The sequence below is a fragment of the Oncorhynchus mykiss genome, chromosome 13, assembly GCF_057628025.1.
Source record: "Oncorhynchus mykiss isolate SJ-2025 chromosome 13, ASM5762802v1, whole genome shotgun sequence".
NCBI lineage: Eukaryota > Metazoa > Chordata > Actinopteri > Salmoniformes > Salmonidae > Oncorhynchus > Oncorhynchus mykiss.
Window position 1 is genome coordinate 74,948,816 of NC_143034.1, and position 26,593 is coordinate 74,975,408.

At 48.1% G+C, this 26,593-nt stretch overlaps 2 protein-coding genes across 9 annotated transcripts in view; one reads left to right on the forward strand and one right to left on the reverse strand.

The window, feature by feature from the left end:
- The window catches only part of tbcd (tubulin folding cofactor D), a 116,841-nt gene that overhangs the window by 66,093 nt on the left and 24,155 nt on the right, over positions 1 to 26,593 (reverse strand). For all 8 annotated transcript variants that reach the window (XR_016486104.1, XR_016486105.1, XM_090197590.1 and 5 more), the window contains exon 14: positions 20,743 to 20,837. Coding sequence is in view for 6 of the 8 variants with exons in the window: in XM_090197590.1 (XP_090053716.1) it covers positions 20,743 to 20,837 (95 nt within the window). In the remaining 2 variants the exon portion in view is untranslated. The remainder of the gene's footprint in view (positions 1 to 20,742; positions 20,838 to 26,593) is intronic.
- Positions 7,276 to 20,335, forward strand: znf750 (zinc finger protein 750). Its single transcript, XM_036939487.2, has 3 exons — positions 7,276 to 7,449; positions 14,902 to 16,280; positions 18,994 to 20,335. Exons 2-3 carry the CDS (start codon positions 14,935 to 14,937, stop codon positions 19,871 to 19,873), a joined length of 2,226 nt encoding a protein of 741 aa, XP_036795382.1. The 5' UTR covers positions 7,276 to 7,449; positions 14,902 to 14,934; the 3' UTR covers positions 19,874 to 20,335.

Consider the following 26,593-nt stretch of genomic DNA (forward strand, 5'->3'; position numbering starts at 1 on the left):
GGAGAAGGGAGAGAGAAGGAGAGAGAAGGGTGAGAGATCAGGGAGAGAGAGAGAAGGGGGAGAGAGACAGAGAGAGAGAAGGGGGAGAGAGACAGAGAGAGAGAAGGGGAGAGAGAGAGAGAAGGGAGAGAAGGGGGAGAGAGAGACAGAGAGAGAGAAGGGGGAGAGAGACAGAGAGAGAGAAGGGGGAGAGAGACAGAGAGAGAGAAGGGGAGAGAGAGAGAAGGAGAGAGAAGGGGGAGAGAGAGACAGAGAGAGAGAAGGGAGAAGGGAGAGAAAAGGAGAGAGAAGGGGGAGGGAGAGAAAGACAAATGAGTAGTCGACAGACAAAGATAACATCTTAAACAGTTCAGAAGTAGTTTATAGTCAGTTCATTACAACTTCACATGTCGGTCAGTAATAAAGTGATATATTACTCTGTGTGATTGTCGTTTTGGTGTAAATGACACACAGCTGTATTATAATGTATTATTACTGGTTCACTAAATCCATTAGTCCAATCACATCATAGGCTTATCCATCTCCCCTGACAACAGTTGTATCACCATGGCAGCTTGTAGTTCATGTGGGATTCTAAAGTCATGCCACCTATCAGATCCTGTTCCTGTCCTCGCCTCATTGGCCCTGGCCTCTGTGGTTCACTCTAATACAAGACACTGAGAGACTGGTGGGGTTAACGGTGTCGCTGTGAACCAACACCTCTCACATCTTTTACTGAGAAAAACCCCTTTCATCCTTTTAACCGCTGTGGTGGAATGAGCAGCTTCCACTCCTATGACTGTGCCCTCATCCCTCCACCTCTCTGCCCTCATCCCTCCACCTCTCTGCCCTCATCCCTCCACCTCTCTGCCCTCATCCCTCCACCTTTCTACCCTCATCCCTCCACCTCTCTACCCTCATCCCTCCACCTCTCTACCCTCATCCCTCCACCTCTCTACCCTCATCCCTCCACCTCTCTACCCTCATCCCTCCACCTCTCTGCCCTCATCCCTCCACCTTTCTACCCTCATCCCTCCACCTCTCTACCCTCATCCCTCCACCTCTCTACCCTCATCCCTCCACCTCTCTACCCTCATCCCTCCACCTCTCTACCCTCATCCCTCCACCTTTCTGCCCTCATCCCTCCACCTCTCTGCCCTCATCCCTCCACCTCTCTACCCTCATCCCTCCACCTTTCTGCCCTCATCCCTCCATCTTTCTGCCCTCATCCCTCCACCTCTCTGCCCTCATCCCTCCACCTCTCTACCCTCATCCCTCCACCTCTCTACCCTCATCCCTCCACCTCTCTGCCCTCATCCCTCCACCTCTCTGCCCTCATCCCTCCACCTCTCTGCCCTCATCCCTCCACCTCTCTGCCCTCATCCCTGCACCTCTCTGCCCTCATCCCTCCACCTCTCTACCCTCATCCCTCCACCTCTCTACCCTCATCCGTCCACCTCTCTACCCTCATCCCTCCACCTCTCTACCCTCATCCCTCCACCTCTCTGCCCTCATCCCTCCACCTCTCTGCCCTCATCCCTCCACCTCTCTGCCCTCATCCCTCCACCTCTCTACCCTCATCCCTCCACCTCTCTACCCTCATCCCTCCACCTCTCTGCCCTCATCCCTCCACCTCTCTACCCTCATCCCTCCACCTCTCTACCCTCATCCCTCCACCTCTCTACCCTCATCCCTCCACCTCTCTGCCCTCATCCCTCCACCTCTCTGCCCTCATCCCTCCACCTCTCTGCCCTCATCCCTCCACCTCTCTGCCCTCATCCCTCCACCTCTCTGCCCTCATCCCTCCACCTCTCTACCCTCGTCTCTCTGCCTGTCCACCTGTGGTAGAATGAGCAGCTTCCACTCCTATGACTGTGTACGGCATCTGACCAAGGCAAAACTAGTTGAAATGACATCATCTCAACTAGTGTTACCCACATTCTACACAATCTAATTATCTGGTTCCAACTACCTGAGAAGTGGAGAGGGAAAAGCATTGAGACATGACTCATCAGAAATGAAAGCTGATAACAGCCGTGTGTAAACTACCTCGGGCCGAAATCACCGAGTCCAACTTTGCGTGCTGGAGTAGAGAGCGTGCTGTGTTCGCTATGGGGCGGCTGGGTGGCCTAGTGGTTAGAGCGTTGGACTAGTTACCGGAAGGTTGCAAGTTCAAACCCCCGAGCTGACAAGGTACAAATCTATCGTTCTGCCCCTGAACAGGCAGTTAACCCACTGTTCCTAGGCCGTCATTGAAAATAATAATTTGTTCTTAACTGGTTAAATAAAGATTACATTTTAAAAACATTTTTGAAATGTACAGTGCATTCAGAAAGTATTCAGACCCCTTGACTTTTACCACATTGTTACGTTACAGCCTTATTCCTTATTTTAAAATGGATTAAATAGTTCCCCCCCCCCCCCCCCTCATCAATCTACACACAATACCCCATAATGATAACGCAAAAACTGGTTTTTCAACATTTTAGCTAATTAACTAAATAAAACTGAAATATTACATTTAGACGGGTAAACAGGTAGACGGGTAAACAGGTAGACGGGGAAACAGGTAAACAGGTAGACAGGTAAACAGGTAGACAGGTAAAACAGGTAGACAGGTAGACAGGTAAAACAGGTAGACAGGGAAAACAGGGAAACAGGTAGACAGGTAAACAAGTAGACAGGTAAACAGGTAGACAGGTAAACAAGTAGACAGGTAAACAGGTAAACAGGTAGACAGGTAGACAGGTAGACGGGTAAACAGGTAGACGGGGAAACAGGTAGACGGGTAAACAGGTAGACGGGTAAACAGGGAAACAGGTAGACAGGGAAACAGGTAGACGGGTAAACAGGTAGACGGGTAAACAGGTAGACGGGTAAACAGGGAACCAGGTAGACGGGTAAACGGGGAACCAGGTAGACGGGTAAACAGGTAGACAGGGAAACAGGTAGAAAGAGGTAAACAGGTAAACAGGTAGACAGGTAAACAGGTAAACAGGTAGAAAGGGAGACAGGTAGACAGGGAAACAGGGAAACAGGCAGAACGTATTTAAATATGTATTATTGGTACCGGCAGCTGAACTGATCAACACTAAATAGACACATCTTTGACTGTACATGTTAACTCCAGACTTAATGCACAAAGTGTATTTTCTGTCAGTTTATCCACTCACTAGCAGCATTGCTTCGAGTAGGAACGAGGAAGACAGACGTGCTTCTAATGTGACTAACATGATGCAGTTTATCCACTCACTAGCAGCATAGCTTCGAGTAGGAACGAGGAAGACAGACGTGCTTCTAATTTGACTAACATGATGCAGTTTATCCACTCACTAGCAGCATTGCTTCGAGTAGGAACGAGAAAGACAGACGTGCTTCTAATGTGACTAACATGATGCAGTTTATCCACTCACTAGCAGCAGTGCTTCCAGTAGGAACGAGGAAGACAGACGTGCTTCTAATTTGACTAACATGATGCAGTTTATCCACTCACTAGCAGCATTGCTTCGAGTAGGAACGAGGAAGACAGATGTGCTTCTAATGTGACTAACATGATGCAGTTTATCCACTCACTAGCAGCAGTGCTTCCAGTAGGAACGAGGAAGACAGACGTGCTTCTAATGTGACTAACATGATGCAGTTTATCCACTCACTAGCAGCAGTGCTTCCAGTAGGAACGAGGAAGACAGACGTGCTTCTAATTTGACTAACATGATGCAGTTTATCCACTCACTAGCAGCAGTGCTTCCAGTAGGAACGAGGAAGACAGACGTGCTTCTAATGTGACTAACATGATGCAGTTGGCTCCCGTACGGTTTCTTTCTAATTCCAGCGTGTACGCGCTCGTTCACGTGTAAAAAAAAAATTATAAAAAAAACTGTTTGATTTGGGCTTTAAAATTAGATAAACTAAGATAAAGTTTGAGGTCATTCTTTTTCAATGTTGACACTGGACATTAAAAAGACTGGCGCTGTCATACAGTGACAGGTAGAGGTCAACACCACAGCCAACAACACCCTTATTTGCCTGAATGCAAAATGACCTTTTCCCATTATTGCCTCGGGATGTTGTGGGAACTTCTGTTAAAACACTTTGCTCAATTCATGATGGCGTATTTAAGAGAAGTATGTCTAAGCTTAGACCTGCCCGCCTTAATGCCCATGTTGTGTTTCCCAGGAAGGAGAACAAGGACAGGGAGGGAGAGAGACAGGGAGGGAGGGAGAGAGAGAGAGAGACAGGGAGGGAGGGAGAGAGAGAGAGACAGGGAAGGAGGGAGAGAGAGAGAGAGACAGGGAGGGAGGGAGAGAGAGAGAGAGACAGGGAGGGAGAGAGAGAGAGAGACAGGGAGGGAGGGAGAGAGAGACAGAGAGGGAGAGAGAGAGCCAGGGAGGGGGGAGGGAGAGAGACATAGAGACAGGGAGGGAGAGAGAGAGAGAGAGAGAGACAAGGAGGGAGAGAGAGAGAGACAGGGAGACAGAGACAGGGAGAGAGGGAGACAGGGAGGGAGGGAGAGAGACAGGGAGGGAGGGAGAGAGACAGGGAGGGAGGGAGGGAGGGAGGGAGGGAGGGAGGGAGGGAGGGAGGGAGGGAGGGAGGGAGAGACAGGGAGACAGAGAGAGAGAGACAGGGAGAGAGAGACATTGAGGGAGGGAGAGAGAGAGACAGGGAGGGAGGGAGAGAGAGAGAGAGACAGGGAGGGAGGGAGGGAGGGAGGGAGAGACAGGGAGGGAGAGAGAGAGACAGGGAGGGTGGGAGGGAGGGAGGGAGAGAGAGAGACAGGGAGGGAGGGAGGGAGGGAGGGAGAGAGAGCGAGACAGGGAGGGAGGGAGGGAGGGAGACAGGGAGGGAGAGAGAGAGAGAGACAGGGAGAGAGGGAGGGAGGGAGAGATAGAGACAGGGAGGGAGGGAGGGAGGGAGGGAGGGAGAGATAGAGACAGGGAGGGAGGGAGGGAGGGAGGGAGGGAGGGAGGGAGGGAGGGAGGGAGGGAGGGAGATAGGGAGGGAGGGAGAGACAGGGAGGGAGGGAGGGAGGGAGAGACAGGGAGGGAGGGAGGGAGGGAGGGAGGGAGGGAGGGAGAGATAGAGACAGGGAGGGAGGGAGGGAGGGAGGGAGGGAGGGAGGGAGGGAGGGAGGGAGGGAGGGAGGGAGGGAGGGAGGGAGGGAGGGAGGGAGGGAGGGAGGGAGGGAGAGACAGGGAGGGAGGGAGGGAGGGAGGGAGGGAGGGAGGGAGGGAGGGAGGGAGGGAGGGAGGGAGGGAGGGAGGGAGGGAGAGAGAGACGGGAGGGAGGGAGGGAGGGAGAGAGAGAGACGGGAGGGAGGGAGGGAGGGAGAGAGAGAGACAGGAGGGAGGGAGGGAGGGAGAGAGAGAGACAGGGAGGGAGGGAGGGAGGGAGAGAGAGAGACAGGGAGGGAGGGAGGGAGAGAGAGAGACAGGGAGGGAGGGAGGGAGAGAGAGAGAGAGACAGGGAGGGAGGGAGGGAGAGAGAGAGACAGGGAGGGAGAGAGGGAGAGAGAGAGACAGGGAGGGAGGGAGGGAGAGAGAGAGACAGGGAGGGAGAGAGGGAGAGAGAGAGACAGGGAGGGAGAGCGAGAGACAGGGAGGGAGAGAGGGAGAAACAGGGAGGGAGAGAGGGAGAGACAGGGAGGGAGAGAGAGACAGGGAGGGAGGGAGAGACAGGGAGACAGGGAGAGAGAGAGACAGGGAGGGAGAGAGAGAGACGGAGACAGAGACAGGGAGGGAGGGAGAGAGACAGGGAGGGAGAGAGGGAGGGAGGGAGAGAGACAGTGAGGGAGAGAGAGAGACAGGGAGAGAGAGAGACAGGGAGGGAGAGAGAGAGACGGAGACAGAGACAGGGAGGGAGGGAGAGAGACAGTGAGGGAGAGAGAGAGACATGGAGGGAGGGAGGGAGGGAGGGAGGGAGGGAGAGGGAGGGAGGGAGGGAGAGAGAGAGACAGGGAGGGAGGGAGGGAGGGAGGGAGGGAGAGAGAGAGACAGGGAGGGAGGGAGAGAGAGACAGGGAGGGAGAGAGACAGGGAGGGAGAGAGAGAGACAGGGAGGGAGAGAGAGAGAGACAGGGAGAGAGAGAGAGAGACAGGGAGGGAGAGCGAGAGAGACAGGGAGGGAGAGAGAGAGAGACAGGGAGGGAGAGAGAGAGAGACAGGGAGGGAGAGAGAGAGACAGGGAGGGAGAGAGAGAGAGAGACAGGGAGGGAGGGAGGGAGACAGGGAGGGAGACAGGGAGGGAGGGAGGGAGACAGGGAGGGAGGGAGGGAGAGAGAGAGACGGAGGGAGAGAGAGAGACAGGGAGGGAGAGAGAGAGACAGGGAGGGAGGGTGGGAGAGAGAGAGAGACAGGGAGTGAGAGAGGGAGAGAGAGACAGGGAGGGAGAGAGAGAGACAGGGAGGGAGAGAGAGAGACAGGGAGGGAGGGTGGGAGAGAGAGAGAGACAGGGAGGGAGAGAGGGAGAGAGAGACAGGGAGGGAGAGAGAGAGACAGGGAGGGAGGTAGAGATACAGGGAGGGAGAGAGACAGGGAAGGAGAGAGACAGGGAGGGAGGGAGGGAGGGAGGGAGGGAGACAGGGAGGGAGGGAGGGAGACAGAGAGAAAGGGAGACAGAGAGACAGGGAGACAGAGAGACAGGGAAGGAGGGAGACAGGGAGGGAGGGAGAGAGACGGGGAGGGAGAGAGACGGGGAGGGAGAGACACGGGGAGGGAGAGACACGGGGAGGGAGAGACACGGGGAGGGAGAGACACGGGGAGGGAGAGAGAGACAGGGAGGGAGAGAGACAGGGAGGGAGGGAGACAGAGAGAAAGGGAGACAGGGAGACAGGGAAGGAGGGAGACAGGGAGGGAGGGAGAGAGACGGGGAGGGAGAGAGAGAGACAGGGAGGGAGAGAGAGAGACGGGGAGGGAGAGAGAGAGACAGGGAGGGAGAGAGAGAGACAGGGAGGGAGAGAGAGAGACAGGGAGGGAGAGAGACAGGGAGGGAGAGAGAGAGACAGGGAGGGAGAGAGAGAGACAGGGAGGGAGAGAGAGAGACAGGGAGGGAGAGAGACAGGGAGGGAGAGAGACAGGGAGAGAGACAGACAGAGACAGATAGCTTGTTTTCTCCCATCATGTAAATGGTGTCTCGGGGCCTGACTAATATTCAGCTAGGATGGATGTTGCCTGAGGGCCCGACTGTTTCTGTTGGAGGCCACGCCCCCTCAGGGCTCTACTGCTGCTGGAGACCACGCCCACTCAGGGCCCTACTGCTACTGTTGGGATAAAGTAGGCTCCGCCCCCTTAGGTAAACTAGTCCAAGGTAACAGGACAGGTAAGACCTCACAGACAGGAAGTCAGATCAACACTCACCACAGACCAGGCAGCAGAGCACACACACACACTTGGGACACTACTGGAGACACGGTCGCAGAGCCACTGGCCGATGCTCCCACACTCTGGAACGGGCGTCCTCACAAACAGAGCAGGTAAGACTGCTTTCTCACTACCTAACTAGCACGGGTTTAACCGCTCAAGAGAAACGGCAGTTGGTGAACGCCATCATGACAAGCCATTATTTATTTTCTGCATATCCAGCTGAATGGTAGCTTGTAACCGGTCTGTGGTTCAGTGTGTGGGGGGGTTTACATGTGAAGCGGAGTCTACAGGTGTATTTTAGGGCGAGGTGAGACTGTGCACCTGTTAGGACACCTGTTACCTGTGTGTTCTCATAACCTACTGCCTGCATGGTACTGACGGACAGACCCACAAACACACCTGACCTCAACAGTCAACACTGGCTTGTTATGTCTGAGACAGAGGAAGTGGATCACAGCACATGGTACTGATCACAACATGTTGTTGGTTAGATAAACCAGGTGTTTACTAAGAACACCTGGTTAGATACGGAGGAGAGGGTTTGAGTTGGGAAACCATAAGATGGTACTGATCACAACATGTTGTTGGTTAGATTAACCAGGTGTTTACTAAGAACACCTGGTTAGATACGGAGGAGAGGGTTTGAGTTGGGAAACCATAAGATGGTACTGATCACAACATGTTGTTGGTTAGATTAACCAGGTGTTTACTAAGAACACCTGGTTAGATACGGAGGAGAGGGTTTGAGTTGGGAAAACATAAGAAAACAGACTTGTTTCTGTGAGGGGCTTTGTGTCTGGTAGACGGAGTGTTGGCTCTGTTCCTGTGAGGGTCTTTGTGTCTGGTAGACGGAGTGGTGGCTCTGTTCCTGTGAGGGTCTTTGTGTCTGGTAGACGGAGTGTTGGCTCTGTTCCTGTGAGGGTCTTTGTGTCTGGTAGACGGAGTGGTGGCTCTGTTCCTGTGAGGGGCTTTGTGTCTGGTAGACTGAGTGGTGGCTCTGGTCCTGTGAGGGTCTTTGTGTCTGGTAGACGGAGTGGTGGCTCTGGTCCTGTGAGGGTCTTTGTGTCTGGTAGACGGAGTGGTGGCTCTGGTCCTGTGAGGGTCTTTGTGTCTGGTAGACGGAGTGGTGGCTCTGGTCCTGTGAGGGTCTTTGTGTCTGGTAGACGGAGTGGTGGCTCTGGTCCTGTGAGGGTCTTTGTGTCTGGTAGACGGAGTGTTGGCTCTGTTCCTGTGAGGGTCTTTGTGTCTGGTAGACGGAGTGTTGGCTCTGTTCCTGTGAGGGTCTTTGTGTCTGGTAGACGGAGTGGTGGCTCTGGTCCTGTGAGGGTCTTTGTGTCTGGTAGACGGAGTGGTGGCTCTGGTCCTGTGAGGGTCTTTTTGTCTGGTAGACGGAGTGTTGGCTCTGTTCCTGTGAGGGTCTTTGTGTCTGGTAGACGGAGTGGTGGCTCCGTTCCAGGTAATGATAGCAAGATATTACAACCAACAAGGTTTTGCAACCGATTTCTCTTCTTGAGAAGGGAGTGGCGTTCCGTTCTGCACCACACCTGAGCAGGAACCTGAGAGACGACTTCTTGCGACAGTGTGTGACGGAACGGTTCACTCTCTTTAGGCGGAGCCCTGAACCGTGTGTGTGTGTGTGTGTGTGTGTATATCCTAACCTGAAGACAGGGCCTTAGGTGACAGCTCTTTCTGAAAGGAAAACATCTGATTTGTTATAAACTCGTTAAACTGCCACGGTTCTCATTTGAATACCAGTTCCTATTTAGATGTGTATGAACGCCCGTTTTCTGCTGCATCCTAGTTGTCGTTCGCCGTTGCTGTGTCAGTTTACCACACACACACACACACACACACACACACACACACACACAGTTTTTCCCTGTAAGTAAGTCCCTGACTCCTGAGTAACAGTCTCTCCGGGAGGCCCATGCTGTCAGAAGGCCAGTCACACTCTCTCTACAAGGTTGATGTGGTGTGATGAGCTCATCAGATAAGGAGATGTGTCTGAGCCTAGCTGACTAGCCCGCTGTAGTAGTGCCGTGCCCGTATGCCCAGAGCCACGTATCACTGCATCCCGCTGCAGCACAGGTGTAGTCATGGGAAACAGGTGCCTTTCGGTTCCCACGCCTTCAGGCAGGCAGTTTAGTGAGGGAGAGAGAGACAGAGAGAGAGAAAGAGAGAAGCGTGTCGCTACATGCCCTCCAGGTCTACTAGGCAGGGTGAGGTCTACCTACTGATCTCCTGCTCTGCCTACCTGCCTGGATGATGCCAACTGATCTCCTGCTCTGCCTACTGATCTCCTGCTCTGCCTACCTGCCTGGATGATGCCTACTGATCTCCTGGTCTACCTACTGATCTCCTGCTCTGCCTTCCTGCCTGGATGATGCCAACTGATCTCCTGCTCTGCCTACCTGCCTGGATGATGCCTACTGATCTCCTGCTCTGCCTACCTGCCTGGATGATGCCTACTGATCTCCTGCTCTGCTTACCTGCCTGGATGATGCCTACTGATCTCCTGCTCTGCTTACCTGACTACATGATGCCTAGTCTAGCAACTCTCCTGCCTACATGATGCCTAGTCCAGCGACTCTCCTGCCTACATGATGCCTAGTCTAGCGACTCTCCTGCCTACATGATGCCTAGTCTAGCGACTCTCCTGCCTACATGATGCCTAGTCTAGCGACTCTCCTGCCTACATGATGCCTAGTCTAGCGACTCTCCCGCCTACATGATGCCTAGTCCAGCGACTCTCCTGCCTACATGATGCCTAGTCCAGCGACTCTCCTGCCTACATGATGCCTAGTCCATCGACTCTCCTGCCTACCTAGACAGATACAGGATAGATAGATATACAGGAGAGAGAGACACACAACCATCCATACCTACTATAGGACATGAGTCTAGGCGTGATGGGGTCTACCTATGTAGAGACATAACCAGCCACCCATGACAGTGATGGTCTATGTAGAGACATAACCAGCCACCCATGACAGTGATGGTCTATGTAGAGACATAACCAGCCACCCATGACAGTGATGGTCTATGTAGAGAGACATAACCAGCTACCCATGACAGTGATGGTCTATGTAGAGACATAACCAGCCACCCATGACAGTGATGGTCTATGTAGAGACATAACCAGCCACCCATGACAGTGATGGTCTATGTAGAGACATAATCAGCCACCCATGACAGTGATGGTCTATGTAGAGACATAACCAGCTACCCATGACAGTGATGGTCTATGTAGAGACATAACCAGCCACCCATGACAGTGATGGTCTATGTAGAGAGACATAACCAGCCACCCATGACAGTGATGGTCTATGTAGAGAGACATAACCAGCCACCCATGACAGTGATGGTCTATGTAGAGAGACATAACCAGCCACCCATGACAGTGATGGTCTATGTAGAGAGACATAACCAGCTACCCATGACAGTGATGGTCTATGTAGAGAGACATAACCAGCCACCCATGACAGTGATGGTCTATGTAGAGACATAACCAGCCACCCATGACAGTGATGGTCTATGTAGAGAGACATAACCAGCTACCCATGACAGTGATGGTCTATGTAGAGACATAACCAGCTACCCATGACAGTGATGGTCTATGAAGAGAGACATAACCAACCACCCATGACAGTGATGGTCTATGTAGAGAGACATAACCAGCTACCCATGACAGTGATGGTCTATGTAGAGACATAACCAGCCACCCATGACAGTGATGGTCTATGTAGAGAGACATAACCAGCTACCCATGACAGTGATGGTCTATGTAGAGAGACATAACCAACCACCCATGACAGTGATGGTCTATGTAGAGAGACATAACCAGCCACCCATGACAGTGATGGTCTATGAAGAGAGACATAACCAACCACCCATGACAGTGATGGTCTATGTAGAGAGACATAACCAGCCACCCATGACAGTGATGGTCTATGTAGAGAGACATAACCAGCCACCCATGACAGTGATGGTCTATGTAGAGAGACATAACCAGCCACCCATGACAGTGATGGACTATGTAGAGAGACATAACCAGCCACCCATGACAGTGATGGTCTATGTAGAGAGACATAACCAGCCACCCATGACAGTGATGGACTATGTAGAGAGACATAACCAGCCACCCATGACAGTGATGGTCTATGTAGAGAGACATAACCAGCCACCCATGACAGTGATGGTCTATGTAGAGAGACATAACCAGCCACCCATGACAGTGATGGACTATGTAGAGAGACATAACCAGCCACCCATGACAGTGATGGACTATGTAGAGAGACATAACCAGCCACCCATGACAGTGATGGTCTATGTAGAGAGACATAACCAGCCACCCATGACAGTGATGGTCTATGTAGAGAGACATAACCAGCCACCCATGACAGTGATGGACTATGCAAAAATAACATGCAGGTGGTTTACATACTGTGAAAGCTGGATAGTTGTTCCTTGTTCCAAACATACAGAGCAACTGTTAGTAGAATAGGTTATCCTGAGGGCCTGTACTCACTCGCGCACGCACGCACGCACGCACACACACACACACACCTGTCCATGTGGCACCAGTTTGACTCAGTTAACACTCCTCATTTACATACTAGGACGCTTGGCTTGATCCATGTGTGTATGTATACGTGTGGACTGGACTATATGCCCTGAGGGTGCAGTGTCCTTAGGGAGGGGTCTTCTTTCTTTGGCCTGAGCAGATAAAGACAGACAGAGAGGAGAGGTCAGTGTAAACTAGTCTAACTACTCTCCTCCTCTAGCTGAACCAGTTGAACTGGACTAGTAGCCGTGTTAATCCTACTCAGTAAAACGCTGGGAGAGAATGTGCTGTTAACACAAAACCTCCAACAAAAAGGATCATTAACGAAAAGGTCCTAAAACACCCATCTACCCTGACATTTCCTTAAAGATCATTAATGAAAAGGTCCTAAAACACCCATCTACCCTGACATTTCCTTAAAGATCATGAATGAAAAGGTCCTAAAACACCCATCTACCCTGACATTTCCTTAAAGATCATTAACGAAAAGGTCCTAAAACACCCATCTACCCTGACATTTCCTTAAAGATCATTAATGAAAAGGTCCTAAAACACCCATCTACCCTGACATTTCCTTAAAGATCATGAATGAAAAGGTCCTAAAACACCCATCTACCCTGACATTTCCTTAAAGATCATGAATGAAAAGGTCCTAAAACATCCATCTACCCTGACAGTTCCTTAAAGATCATTAATGACAAGGTCCTAAAACACCCATCTACCCTGACAGTTCCTTAAAGATCATGAATGAAAAGGTCCTAAAACACCCATCTACCCTGACATTTCCTTAAAGATCATTAACGAAAAGGTCCTAAAACACCCATCTACCCTGACATTTCCTTAAAGCGCTTTAATGAAAAGGTCCTAAAACACCCATCTACCCTGACATTTCCTTAAAGCGCTTTAATGAAAAGGTCCTAAAACACCCATCTACCCTGACATTTCCTTAAAGATCATTAACGAAAAGGTCCTAAAAACACCCATCTACCCTGACATTTCCTTAAAGCGCTTTAATGAAAAGGTCCTAAAACATCCATCTACCCTGACATTTCCTTAAAGATCATTAATGAAAAGGTCCTAAAACACCCATCTACCCTGACATTTCCTTAAAGATCATTAATGACAAGGTCCTAAAACACCCATCTACCCTGACATTTCCTTAAAGATCATTAACGAAAAGGTCCTAAAACACCCATCTACCCTGACAGTTCCTTAAAGATCATTAACGAAAAGGTCCTAAAACACCCATCTACCCTGACATTTCCTTAAAGCGCTTTAATGAAAAGGTCCTAAAACATCCATCTACCCTGACATTTCCTTAAAGATCATTAATGAAAAGGTCCTAAAACACCCATCTACCCTGACATTTCCTTAAAGATCATTAATGACAAGGTCCTAAAACATCCATCTACCCTGACATTTCCTTAAAGATCATTAATGAAAAGGTCCTAAAACACCCATCTACCCTGACATTTCCTTAAAGATCATTAATGACAAGGCCCTAAAACACCCATCTACCCTGACATTTCCTTAAAGATCATTAACGAAAAGGTCCTAAAACACCCATCTACCCTGACAGTTCCTTAAAGATCATTAACGAAAAGGTCCTAAAACACCATCTACCCTGACATTTCCTTAAAGCGCTTTAATGAAAAGGTCCTAAAACATCCATCTACCCTGACATTTCCTTAAAGATCATTAATGACAAGGTCCTAAAACACCCATCTACCCTGACATTTCCTTAAAGATCATTAACGAAAAGGTCCTAAAACACCCATCTACCCTGACATTTCCTTAAAGCGCTTTAATGAAAAGGTCCTAAAACACCCATCTACCCTGACATTTCCTTAAAGCGCTTTAATGAAAAGGTCCTAAAACACCCATCTACCCTGACATTTCCTTAAAGATCATTAATGACAAGGTCCTAAAACACCCATCTACCCTGACATTTCCTTAAAGATCATTAACGAAAAGGTCCTAAAACACCCATCTACCCTGACATTTCCTTAAAGCGCTTTAATGAAAAGGTCCTAAAACACCCATCTACCCTGACATTTCCTTAAAGCGCTTTAATGAAAAGGTCCTAAAACACCCATCTACCCTGACATTTCCTTAAAGATCATTAACGAAAAGGTCCTAAAACACCCATCTACCCTGACATTTCCTTAAAGCGCTTTAATGAAAAGGTCCTAAAACATCCATCTACCCTGACATTTCCTTAAAGATCATTAATGAAAAGGTCCTAAAACACCCATCTACCCTGACATTTCCTTAAAGATCATTAATGACAAGGTCCTAAAACACCCATCTACCCTGACATTTCCTTAAAGATCATTAACGAAAAGGTCCTAAAACACCCATCTACCCTGACATTTCCTTAAAGATCATTAACGAAAAGGTCCTAAAACACCCATCTACCCTGACATTTCCTTAAAGATCATTAACGAAAAGGTCCTAAAACACCCATCTACCCTGACATTTCCTTAAAGATCATTAACGAAAAGGTCCTAAAACACCCATCTACCCTGACATTTCCTTAAAGATCATTAACGAAAAGGTCCTAAAACACCCATCTACCCTGACATTTCCTTAAAGATCATGAATGAAAAGGTCCTAAAACACCCATCTACCCTGACATTTCCTTAAAGATCATTAACGAAAAGGTCCTAAAACACCCATCTACCCTGACATTTCCTTAAAGATCATTAATGAAAAGGTCCTAAAACACCCATCTACCCTGACATTTCCTTAAAGATCATTAACGAAAAGGTCCTAAAACACCCATCTACCCTGACATTTCCTTAAAGATCATTAACGAAAAGGTCCTAAAACACCCATCTACCCTGACATTTCCTTAAAGATCATTAACGATGTAAAGAAACTCAGTGTTAAAACACGTGTCATTGTACATAATGTGAAGAAATGCATGTAAAAATGTACGTCAATGTTCAGCGCAACTAATCCATCAATCTGTTACCTCTTCCTCTTGTCTGTGCAGTGAAACTACACACACACACACACCAGATCCAAAATGCTCAGCGTTCAGGAGCGCAAGCCCAAGAGGCCTCACTACATCCCACGGCCCCCGGGCAAGCCCTACAAGTACCAGTGTTTCCAGTGCCCGTTCACCTGCAACGAGAAGTCTCACCTGTTCAACCACATGAAGTACAACCTCTGTATGAATTCTATATCACTGGTGTCTCAGAAAGGAGGCCACGCAGGGAGGCAAACCAAGACCCCTGGCCCTGCCAACCACAAACTGGCATCTTTAACCCTGAAGGACAAATCAGGGCCACTTCCTGTGGAGCGGCTCATGACCCCTGAGGGTCACAGAGGAGGAGTGGAGAACAGGAGAGAAGAGAAGGAGGAGAGAGAGGAGGAGAAGGAGAGAGAGGATGAGAAGGAGGAGGAGAGAGAGGAGGAGAAGGAGGAGAGAGAGGAGGCGTGTAGGAGTCCAGTCAGGAAAGACATTCAGATCAAATCAGACACAAAGGAAGTCAAGGCCAAGGATTTGCCACGCCCGTCAGCCTTCTCCCAAGTCACACCCAATCGGGAGAACCCAGAGGTCGCGCTAAAGTCGTCCCACAACCAATCAGGGGAGCCGTCTCTGACTCCGCCCATGCCATCATTCCATAACCCCACCTTCGCCTGGGGCCCAATGGCAGCAGCCTCCATGCCGCTGAAGCCCCTCCCACCTCACATAATACCTGAGTACCCTCCCTACCTGTTTCCTGATCGCCACCCGGCTCTCCACCCCCTCTACCAGCCCTACTTCATCCCAGGGACGCATCACCTTTCTGGGCCAAACTCCCAGACCTACCGGCCTAGCTTCCTGGAGACCCCACAAAGACCTGTGATACCCATGAACCCAGACCACTCCCACCCATCTCTCATCCCTCCATACCCATACAGATACGGTCTCCCCCTGCCCTATGGCCTGTACCGACCCGCGGACCACCACCACCCACACCCCATCCCTCTCCCAGGCTCCAGGTACTTTCCTCTGGATGTGTACGACCCAAGACCAGGCCCCGGCCTGGGACCTAGGGACTATGACTTTTACCTCCACCCCAGGCTCCATGGTGAACCCCACAGCAGACCCACGGAGGAAGGGACCAGCCAGGTGGAGCAGAGCAGTGACAAGCCCACCAGACTGAGCCCCATGGAGGGGTGTTCTGCCTTGGGCTCCCCTGACAGACCCAGCCCTCCACACCCCTTCACCCAGAGAGACACTACGGAGGGTTCCAGATGTACCGTCCTGGGGGAACTACAGCCTGTCAACCAATCAGGAGGACCAGAGCCAGCCTCTCAGCCAATCAGAGTAGAGCCGAGCAAAGAGGACGCACCACAGAGCTTGATGACGCACATGGAAAGAGGGTAAGTGATGATACAACAACATGCACTCTCCTCACACAGCTCTTTACCAGTCAAAACAGCTGCAGCTCTAACTAGTCTATACAGATGTATCAGTGGATATCTAATCTAATCTAACTAGTCTATACAGATGTATCAGTGGATGTCTAATCTAACTAGTCTATACAGATGTATCAGTGGATATCTAATCTAACTAGTCTATACAGATGTATCAGTGGATATCTAATCTAACTAGTCTATACAGATGTATCAGTGGATATCTAATCTAACTAGTCTATACAGATGTATCAGTGGATATCTAATCTAATCTAACTAGTCTATACAGATGTATCAGTGGATATCTAATCTAATCTAACTAGTCTATACAGATGTATCAGTGGATATCTAATCTAACTAGTCTATACAGATGTATCAGTGGATATCTAATCTAACTAGTCTATACAGATGTATCAGTGGATATCTAATCTAACTAGTCTATACAGATGTATCAGTGGATATCTAATCTAATCTAACTAGTCTATACAGATGTATCAGTGGTAATCTAATCTAACTAGTCTATACAGATGTATCAGTGCTAATCTAATCTAACTAGTCTATACAGATGTATCAGTGCTAATCTAATCTAACTAGTCTATACAGATGTATCAGTGGATATCTAATCTAACTAGTCTATACAGATGTATCAGTGGATGACTAATCTAACTAGTCTATACAGATGTATCAGTGGATGTCTAATCTAATCTAACTAGTCTATACAGATGTATCAGTGGATATCTAATCTAACTAGTCTATACAGATGTATCAGTGGATGTCTAATCTAACTAGTCTATACAGATGTATCAGTGGATATCTAATCTAACTAGTCTATACAGATGTATCAGTGGATGTCTAATCTAACTAGTCTATACAGATGTATCAGTGGATATCTAATCTAACTAGTCTATACAGATGTATCAGTGGATATCTAATCTAACTAGTCTATACAGATGTATCAGTGGATATCTAATCTAACTAGTCTATACAGATGTATCAGTGGATATCTAATCTAACTAGTCTATACAGATGTATCAGTGGATGTCTAATCTAACTAGTCTATACAGATGTATCAGTGGATATCTAATCTAACTAGTCTATACAGATGTATCAGTGGATATCTAATCTAACTAGTCTATACAGATGTATCAGTGGATATCTAATCTAACTAGTCTATACAGATGTATCAGTGGATATCTAATCTAACTAGTCTATACAGATGTATCAGTGGATATCTAATCTAACTAGTCTATACAGATGTATCAGTGGATATCTAATCTAACTAGTCTATACAGATGTATCAGTGGATATCTAATCTAACTAGTCTATACAGATGTATCAGTGGATGTCTAATCTAATCTAACTAGTCTATACAGATGTATCAGTGGATGTCTAATCTAACTAGTCTATACAGATGTATCAGTGGATATCTAATCTAACTAGTCTATACAGATGTATCAGTGGATATCTAATCTAACTAGTCTATACAGATGTATCAGTGCTAATCTAATCTAACTAGTCTATACAGATGTATCAGTGCTAATCTAATCTAACTAGTCTATACAGATGTATCAGTGGATATCTAATCTAACTAGTCTATACAGATGTATCAGTGGATGTCTAATCTAATCTAACTAGTCTATACAGATGTATCAGTGGATATCTAATCTAACTAGTCTATACAGATGTATCAGTGGATGTCTAATCTAACTAGTCTATACAGATGTATCAGTGGATGTCTAATCTAACTAGTCTATACAGATGTATCAGTGGATATCTAATCTAACTAGTCTATACAGATGTATCAGTGGATATCTAATCTAACTAGTCTATACAGATGTATCAGTGGATATCTAATCTAATCTAACTAGTCTATACAGATGTATCAGTGGATGTCTAATCTAACTAGTCTATACAGATGTATCAGTGGATATCTAATCTAATCTAACTAGTCTATACAGATGTATCAGTGGATATCTAATCTAACTAGTCTATACAGATGTATCAGTGGATATCTAATCTAATCTAACTAGTCTATACAGATGTATCAGTGGATGTCTAATCTAACTAGTCTATACAGATGTATCAGTGGATATCTAATCTAACTAGTCTATACAGATGTATCAGTGGATGTCTAAGCTAACTAGTCTATACAGATGTATCAGTGGATGTCTAAGCTAACTAGTCTATACAGATGTATCAGTGGATATCTAATCTAACTAGTCTATACAGATGTATCAGTGGATATCTAATCTAATCTAACTAGTCTATACAGATGTATCAGTGGTAATCTAATCTAACTAGTCTATACAGATGTATCAGTGGATATCTAATCTAATCTAACTAGTCTATACAGATGTATCAGTGGATATCTAATCTAACTAGTCTATACAGATGTATCAGTGGATATCTAATCTAACTAGTCTATACAGATGTATCAGTGGATGTCTAATCTAACTAGTCTATACAGATGTATCAGTGGATGTCTAATCTAACTAGTCTATACAGATGTATCAGTGGATATCTAATCTAATCTAACTAGTCTATACAGATGTATCAGTGGATGTCTAATCTAACTAGTCTATACAGATGTATCAGTGGATATCTAATCTAACTAGTCTATACAGATGTATCAGTGGATGTCTAATCTTATGCATATTATTTGTCTTTCTTCCTCATTCAGGTCGGCAGCCAACCGCGCAGAGCACTCCACCTCTGACGAAAGCAACGACTCCTCATCTGAACGAGATGGTGATGATGATGATGAAGACACTGAGAAAGATTTGATGCCCCTGAACCTCTCCAAAAAGGACCAGGAGTCAGACCTCTTCACCAGCAGGGGGAGCTGTCCTGAAACAGGGCACCCGGAGGAGGACCTGCCACTGAACCTGAGCCTTAGGGCCACACCAGGCAGTCCAGATCACTGCTCCAAAATGGCCGCCTCAGGGAGGGAGTTTGTTAGGGTCCAACCAGGCAACCCAGACCATTGCTCCAAAATGGCCACCTTAATCGCAGTGGATCTCAGTCAACAGGGCTCCAGCCCAGCTCCCACCCAAACAGACAAGGAGCCCAGTGACCAACAGAGACAGACTGCAGCCCTGGCTCTCTGCCAGCTGGCTAGCTCCTCCTCTTCCTCCAGCCTCAGCTCTATGGCAGCAGACAGCCCGTCAGTACGCCCAACAGGCTGCCCCTGTCCCCCAACAACCACAGCCCTCACCAGAGAGGTGAAACACACAACCACAGCCCTCACCAGAGAGGTGAAACACACAACCACAGCCCTCGCCAGAGAGGTGAAACACACAACCACAGCCCTCCCCAGAGAGGTGAAACACACAACCACAGACCTCTCCAAGGAGGTCAAACAGGAACACACAGCCAAGGGCCAGACTGACCAGTCTAGTACCAAAGTTAGGGGGGTGAAGCGAGCTGCCAGGGGAGAGAGCCAGCTCCCAGCCAGGAAAAACACCAGGCTTACAGCCCCTCACAAACAGAGACAGACTAAGAGGGTGGTGAAGGAGACAGGAGGAGGGAGAGCACTGAGGAGGAGACCTCTCTGCTGCTGAACACCAAGTGACAGTTGAACCAATACCCATCCAACAGACAACAGGAAGTCCACAGTGGCTCTAGTCTAGGACCAGGATGTAAAGGAGGGAAGTGGAGCTGTACAGTTGAACCTCCGCGGACACGCCCCTGTCTGTCTATAGGACGATCAAATGTTTACCAAGCACTAAAAGCAAGACTGGTGTTTTAAAACCAACATGTGATGGTGTCTCCGGTAGGCTACGGGGAAAACCTCTTATCAGAAAACCCTCCTCACCTGCACTGACTTGACCCAAATAGCCTTTCATGTAAAATGTTAACCCTTCACATCTGATCACAGAACGCTGTATAGAACAAGGGTGGAACTATTTAAGTGACTATAATATGTTGTATACTACAAGGTGTATGGTGGTGAGATAAGTTGTATATATTTAATACGTTTCTAAAAAGCATTACCAAAATAAAATCTGTTCATGTTTATCCCAGGGGGTTGTTGTTCTGTATGGCTGTTGTGACTGAGGGTTTATGGGAAGGAGGGTTGTTGTTCTGTATGGCTGTTGTGACTGAGGGTTTATGGGAAGGGGAGGGGGGTTGTTGTTCTGTATGGCTGTTGTGACTGTGAGGGTTTATGGGAAGGGGGGTTGTTGTTCTGTATGGCTGTTGTGACTAAGGGTTTATGGGAAGGGGGGTTGTTGTTCTGTATGGCTGTTGTGACTGAGGGTTTATGGGAAGTGGGGTTGTTGTTCTGCATGGCTGTTGTGACTGAGGGTTTATGGGAAGGGGGGGGGGGGTTGCTTTGCAGGTACAGACGACATGTTGTGCCGTAGTTGAAATACAAGAAGCTCCCGCACGCCGCTCTAGCTAGCTGTGTGTGCAGGGTTTTGTTACGTACCGTCCGGGAGACGAGAGGGCACCAGCAGGCCTCTTCTCCCCAGCTCTGCCAGGGCCAAGCAGCCTCCATGCCACGCGTTGTCTGTCTCCTGGAAACTAGAACGAGAACACACACACACCAAGGATGACATTTCACATCCGCAAAACTGACCTGAGCTCCGCAAAAACTCCCTTAAAAACGGTCATGAACAGTTAAAAATCATGTTTTCATCAAATTGAATGATGTTTGGATGAAACCAGGTCAAAGTGTGTCGACCAAAGTATGAAACATGACTGTTTTTTCTACATTAATAAAGTGACTGGTCCCCCCCCCCCCCATGTCAAACACTTGGGGGGGGGGGTATTAAGGCGGTAGGGGGACATTATCCCAACTCTCATTTTAATACACCAACGGCAACATGATATTCTCTCACCTAATCGTCATAAGTTACACCTCGTAACCAACACGGGAGGAGGTGTGTTTGCAGAGGGGCGTGACTTATATAACGAGGCAGCTACTCTGCTGGTGCCAAAATGTGACTGTAGGATGTCAGCAAATAGAATTAGAAGGGTCATTCAGAACTCCAACGCAGTTGTCATGTCAACACATCCTGTCAGTGTTGCTGTGAACCGCATCACAAGAGACTTGCCAAACGGGAGATGTATCATCTTTATTTGTTACATCACCAGCTAGGATTCCATCAATTGGCAACGGATTTTCATGTGAATATTCTAGAATCTGCATGAAGAAAACGTGCTTTTTCCCACCAGTAGTATTCTCCCACCAGTAGTATTCTCCCACCAGTAGTATTTTACCACCAAAAAGGTCCTGTTGCTGATAAAAATCAGTGTGTGATGACATAGTGCACTCAAAATGGACTTTTACGCTGAAGTTGTCATGAACCGAATAAAAATTTAAAAGTTGATAGTGTTTCCATGGTTTCTTCACCTCTACTGATAGTTGTGTCTGGTCACCTGACCTCGAGACAACAGCTGACACATACAATGCAGGTAGGCTGGTCTACAAGAAATTATTATGGATAGAAGCGAATATTTTAAATTTGACAAATGGCAGCCAAACATCGATCACCACGTCACCAGAATCAGACGGGCAATGTTTATTGGTAAAGGAGCATCAAGCTCATCACTGTGCACTTTCACCTCCCTGTAAAGTTCATCATCACTACTTTAATCTGTAATAACCTGCATGTTACCTGAGTGGTAGTGGGAGGACAACAATAACCTGCATGTTACCTGAGTGGTAGTGGGAGGACCACAATAACCTGCATGTTACCTGAGTGGTAGTGGGAGGACAACAATAACCTGCATGTTACCTGAGTGGTAGTGGGAGGACCACAATAACCTGCATGTTACCTGAGTGGTAGTGGGAGGACAACAATAACCTGCATGTTACCTGAGTGGTAGTGGGAGGACAACAATAACCTGCATGTTACCTGAGTGGTAGTGGGAGGACAACAATAACCTGCATGTTACCTGAGTGGTAGTGGGAGGACAACAATAACCTGCATGTTACCTGAGTGGTAGTGGGAGGACCACAATAACCTGCATGTTACCTGAGTGGTAGTGGGAGGACCACAATAACCTGCATGTTACCTGAGTGGTAGTGGGAGGACAACAATAACCTGCATGTTACCTGAGTGGTAGTGGGAGGACCACAATAACCTGCATGTTACCTGAGTGGTAGTGGGAGGACCACAATAACCTGCATGTTACCTGAGTGGTAGTGGGAGGACCACAATAACCTGCATGTTACCTGAGTGGTAGTGGGAGGACTACAATAACCTGCATGTTACCTGAGTGGTAGTGGGAGGACCACAATAACCTGCATGTTACCTGAGTGGTAGTGGGAGGACCGCAATAACCTGCATGTTACCTGAGTGGTAGTGGGAGGACCACAATAACCTGCATGTTACCTGAGTGGTAGTGGGAGGACCACAATAACCTGCATGTTACCTGAGTGGTAGTGGGAGGACCACAATAACCTGCATGTTACCTGAGTGGTAGTGGGAGGACCACAATAACCTGCATGTTACCTGAGTGGTAGTGGGAGGACCACAATAACCTGCATGTTACCTGAGTGGTAGTGGGAGGACCACAATAACCTGCATGTTACCTGAGTGGTAGTGGGAGGACCACAATAACCTGCATGTTACCTGAGTGGTAGTGGGAGGACCGCAATAACCTGCATGTTACCTGAGTGGTAGTGGGAGGACCGCAATAACCTGCATGTTACCTGAGTGGTAGTGGGAGGACCACAATAACCTGCATGTTACCTGAGTGGTAGTGGGAGGACCACAATAACCTGCATGTTACCTGAGTGGTAGTGGGAGGACCACAATAACCTGCATGTTACCTGAGTGGTAGTGGGAGGACCACAATAACCTGCATGTTACCTGAGTGGTAGTGGGAGGACCACAATAACCTGCATGTTACCTGAGTGGTAGTGGGAGGACCACAATAACCTGCATGTTACCTGAGTGGTAGTGGGAGGACCACAATAACCTGCATGTTACCTGAGTGGTAGTGGGAGGACCACAATAACCTGCATGTTACCTGAGTGGTAGTGGGAGGACCACAATAACCTGCATGTTACCTGAGTGGTAGTGGGAGGACCACAATAACCTGCATGTTACCTGAGTGGTAGTGGGAGGACCACACACCATATCATCATGTGACTACAAGTTTCCTTCAATATGTTTTTATATCAATATTTGCGTATAAAAATGTGTTTCCACCGCAGTTTCCCACATATTTAAATTTCACCGACAGAAAAAGATCCCACCATGTCTAACGAACAAATGAACTGTCGGTATTTCTAAAATTACAGCGTGATTTATTGTTTTATGTTTGTGTGTTTCACCAAATTAGCTTGAGATGATTCTACAGCAACACTGCATCCAAGTTTCAAAGACCTGTCAGTCAAGGCCAGCTCATGAATATAAAGCTCCCCGCCCACTCAGCCCGTCTTTATAAACTTCCTGGTAGACCTGTCAGTCAAGGCCAGCTCATGAATATAAAGCTCCCCGCCCACTCAGCCTGTCTTTATAAACTTCCTGGTAGACCTGTCAGTCAAGGCCAGCTCATGAATATAAAGCTCCCCGCCCACTCAGCCCGTCTTTATAAACTTCCTGGTAGACCTGTCAGTCAAGGCCAGCTCATGAATATAAAGCTCCCCGCCCACTCAGCCTGTCTTTATAAACTTCCTGGTAGACCTGTCAGTCAAGGCCAGCTCATGAATATAAAGCTCCCCGCCCACTCAGCCTGTCTTTATAAACTTCCTGGTAGACCTGTCAGTCAAGGCCAGCTCATGAATATAAAGCTCCCCGCCCACTCAGCCTGTCTTTATAAACTTCCTGGTAGACCTGTCAGTCAAGGTCAGCTCATGAATATAAAGCTCCCCGCCCACTCAGCCCGTCTTTATAAACTTCCTGGTAGACCTGTCAGTCAAGGCCAGCTCATGAATATAAAGCTCCCCGCCCACTCAGCCTGTCTTTATAAACTTCCTGGTAGACCTGTCAGTCAAGGTCAGCTCATGAATATAAAGCTTCCCGCCCACTCAGCCTGTCTTTATAAACTTCCTGGTAGACCTGTCAGTCAAGGTCAGCTCATGAATATAAGCTCCCCGCCCACTCAGCCCGTCTTTATAAACTTCCTGGTAGACCTGTCAGTCAAGGCCAGCTCATGAATATAAAGCTCCCCGCCCACTCAGCCCGTCTTTATAAACTTCCTGGTAGACCTGTCAGTCAAGGCCAGCTCATGAATATAAGCTCCCCGCCCACTCAGCCCGTCTTTATAAACTTCCTGGTAGACCTGTCAGTCAAGGCCAGCTCATGAATATAAAGCTCCCCGCCCACTCAGCCCGTCTTTATAAACTTCCTGGTAGACCTGTCAGTCAAGGCCAGCTCATGAATATAAAGCTCCCCGCCCACTCAGCCTGTCTTTATAAACTTCCTGGTAGACCTGTCAGTCAAGGCCAGCTCATGAATATAAAGCTCCCCGCCCACTCAGCCCGTCTTTATAAACTTCCTGGTAGACCTGTCAGTCAAGGCCAGCTCATGAATATAAAGCTCCCCGCCCACTCAGCCCGTCTTTATAAACTTCCTGGTAGACCTGTCAGTCAAGGTCAGCTCATGAATATAAAGCTCCCCGCCCACTCAGCCCGTCTTTATAAACTTCCTGGTAGACCTGTCAGTCAAGGCCAGCTCATGAATATAAAGCTCCCCGCCCACTCAGCCCGTCTTTATAAACTTCCTGGTAGACCTGTCAGTCAAGGCCAGCTCATGAATATAAAGCTCCCCGCCCACTCAGCCTGTCTTTATAAACTTCCTGGTAGACCTGTCAGTCAAGGCCAGCTCATGAATATAAAGCTCCCCGCCCACTCAGCCCGTCTTTATAAACTTCCTGGTAGACCTGTCAGTCAAGGTCAGCTCATGAATATAAGCTCCCCGCCCACTCAGCCCGTCTTTATAAACTTCCTGGTAGACCTGTCAGTCAAGGTCAGCTCATGAATATAAAGCTCCCCGCCCACTCAGCCTGTCTTTATAAACTTCCTGGTAGACCTGTCAGTCAAGGCCAGCTCATGAATATAAAGCTCCCCGCCCACTCAGCCTGTCTTTATAAACTTCCTGGTAGACCTGTCAGTCAAGGCCAGCTCATGAATATAAAGCTCCCCGCCCACTCAGCCCGTCTTTATAAACTTCCTGGTAGACCTGTCAGTCAAGGTCAGCTCATGAATATAAGCTCCCCGCCCACTCAGCCCGTCTTTATAAACTTCCTGGTAGACCTGTCAGTCAAGGTCAGCTCATGAATATAAAGCTCCCCGCCCACTCAGCCTGTCTTTATAAACTTCCTGGTAGACCTGTCAGTCAAGGCCAGCTCATGTTAGCCATGAGAGGAAAAGAGATTATAAATTCTATCCCCCCAAAAAAAACATTATGGGTCGTGTTTTAAATCACTCAAAGGGTTATTTTACACGGGAATCAGAATTACTGTTTGGGAGTTTTAATAAACTCAGCAAAAAAAAAAGAAACGTCCCTTTTTCAGGACCCTGTCTTTCAAAGATAATTCATAAAAATCGAAATAACGTTACAGATCTTCATTGTAAAGGGTTTAAACACTGTTTCCCCATGCTTGTTCAATGAACCATAAACAATTGATGAACATGCACCTGTGGAACGGTCGTTAAAACACTAACAGCTTACAGACGGTAGGCAATTAAGGTCACAGTTATGAAAACTTACGACACTAAAGAGGCCTTTCTACTGACTCTGAAAAACACCAAATGAAAGATGCCCAGGGTCCCTGCTCATCTGCGTGAACGTGCCTTAGGCATGCTGCAAGGAGGCATGAGGACTGCAGATGTGGCCAGGGGAAAAAAATGGCAATGTTCGTACTGTGAGACGCCTAAGACAGGGAGACAGGACGGACAGCTGATCGTCCTCGCAGTGGCAGACCACGTGTAACAACACCTGCACAGGATCGGTACATCCGAACATCACACCTGCGGGACAGGTACAGGATGGCAACAACAACTGCCCGAGTTAGACCAGGAACGCACAATCTCTCCATCAGTGCTCAGACTGTCCACAATAGGCTGAGAGAGGCAGGACTGAGGACTTGTAGGCCTGTTGTAAGGCAGGTCCTCACCAGACATCACAGGCAACAACGTTGCTTATGGGCACAAACCCACGGTCACCGGACCAGACAGGACTGGCAAAATGTGCTCTTCACTGACGAGTTGCGGTTTTGTCTCACCAGGGGTGATGGTCGGATTTGCGTTTATCATCGAAGGAATGAGCGTTACACCGAGGCCTGTACTCTGGAGCGGGATCGATTTGGAGGTGGAGGGTCTG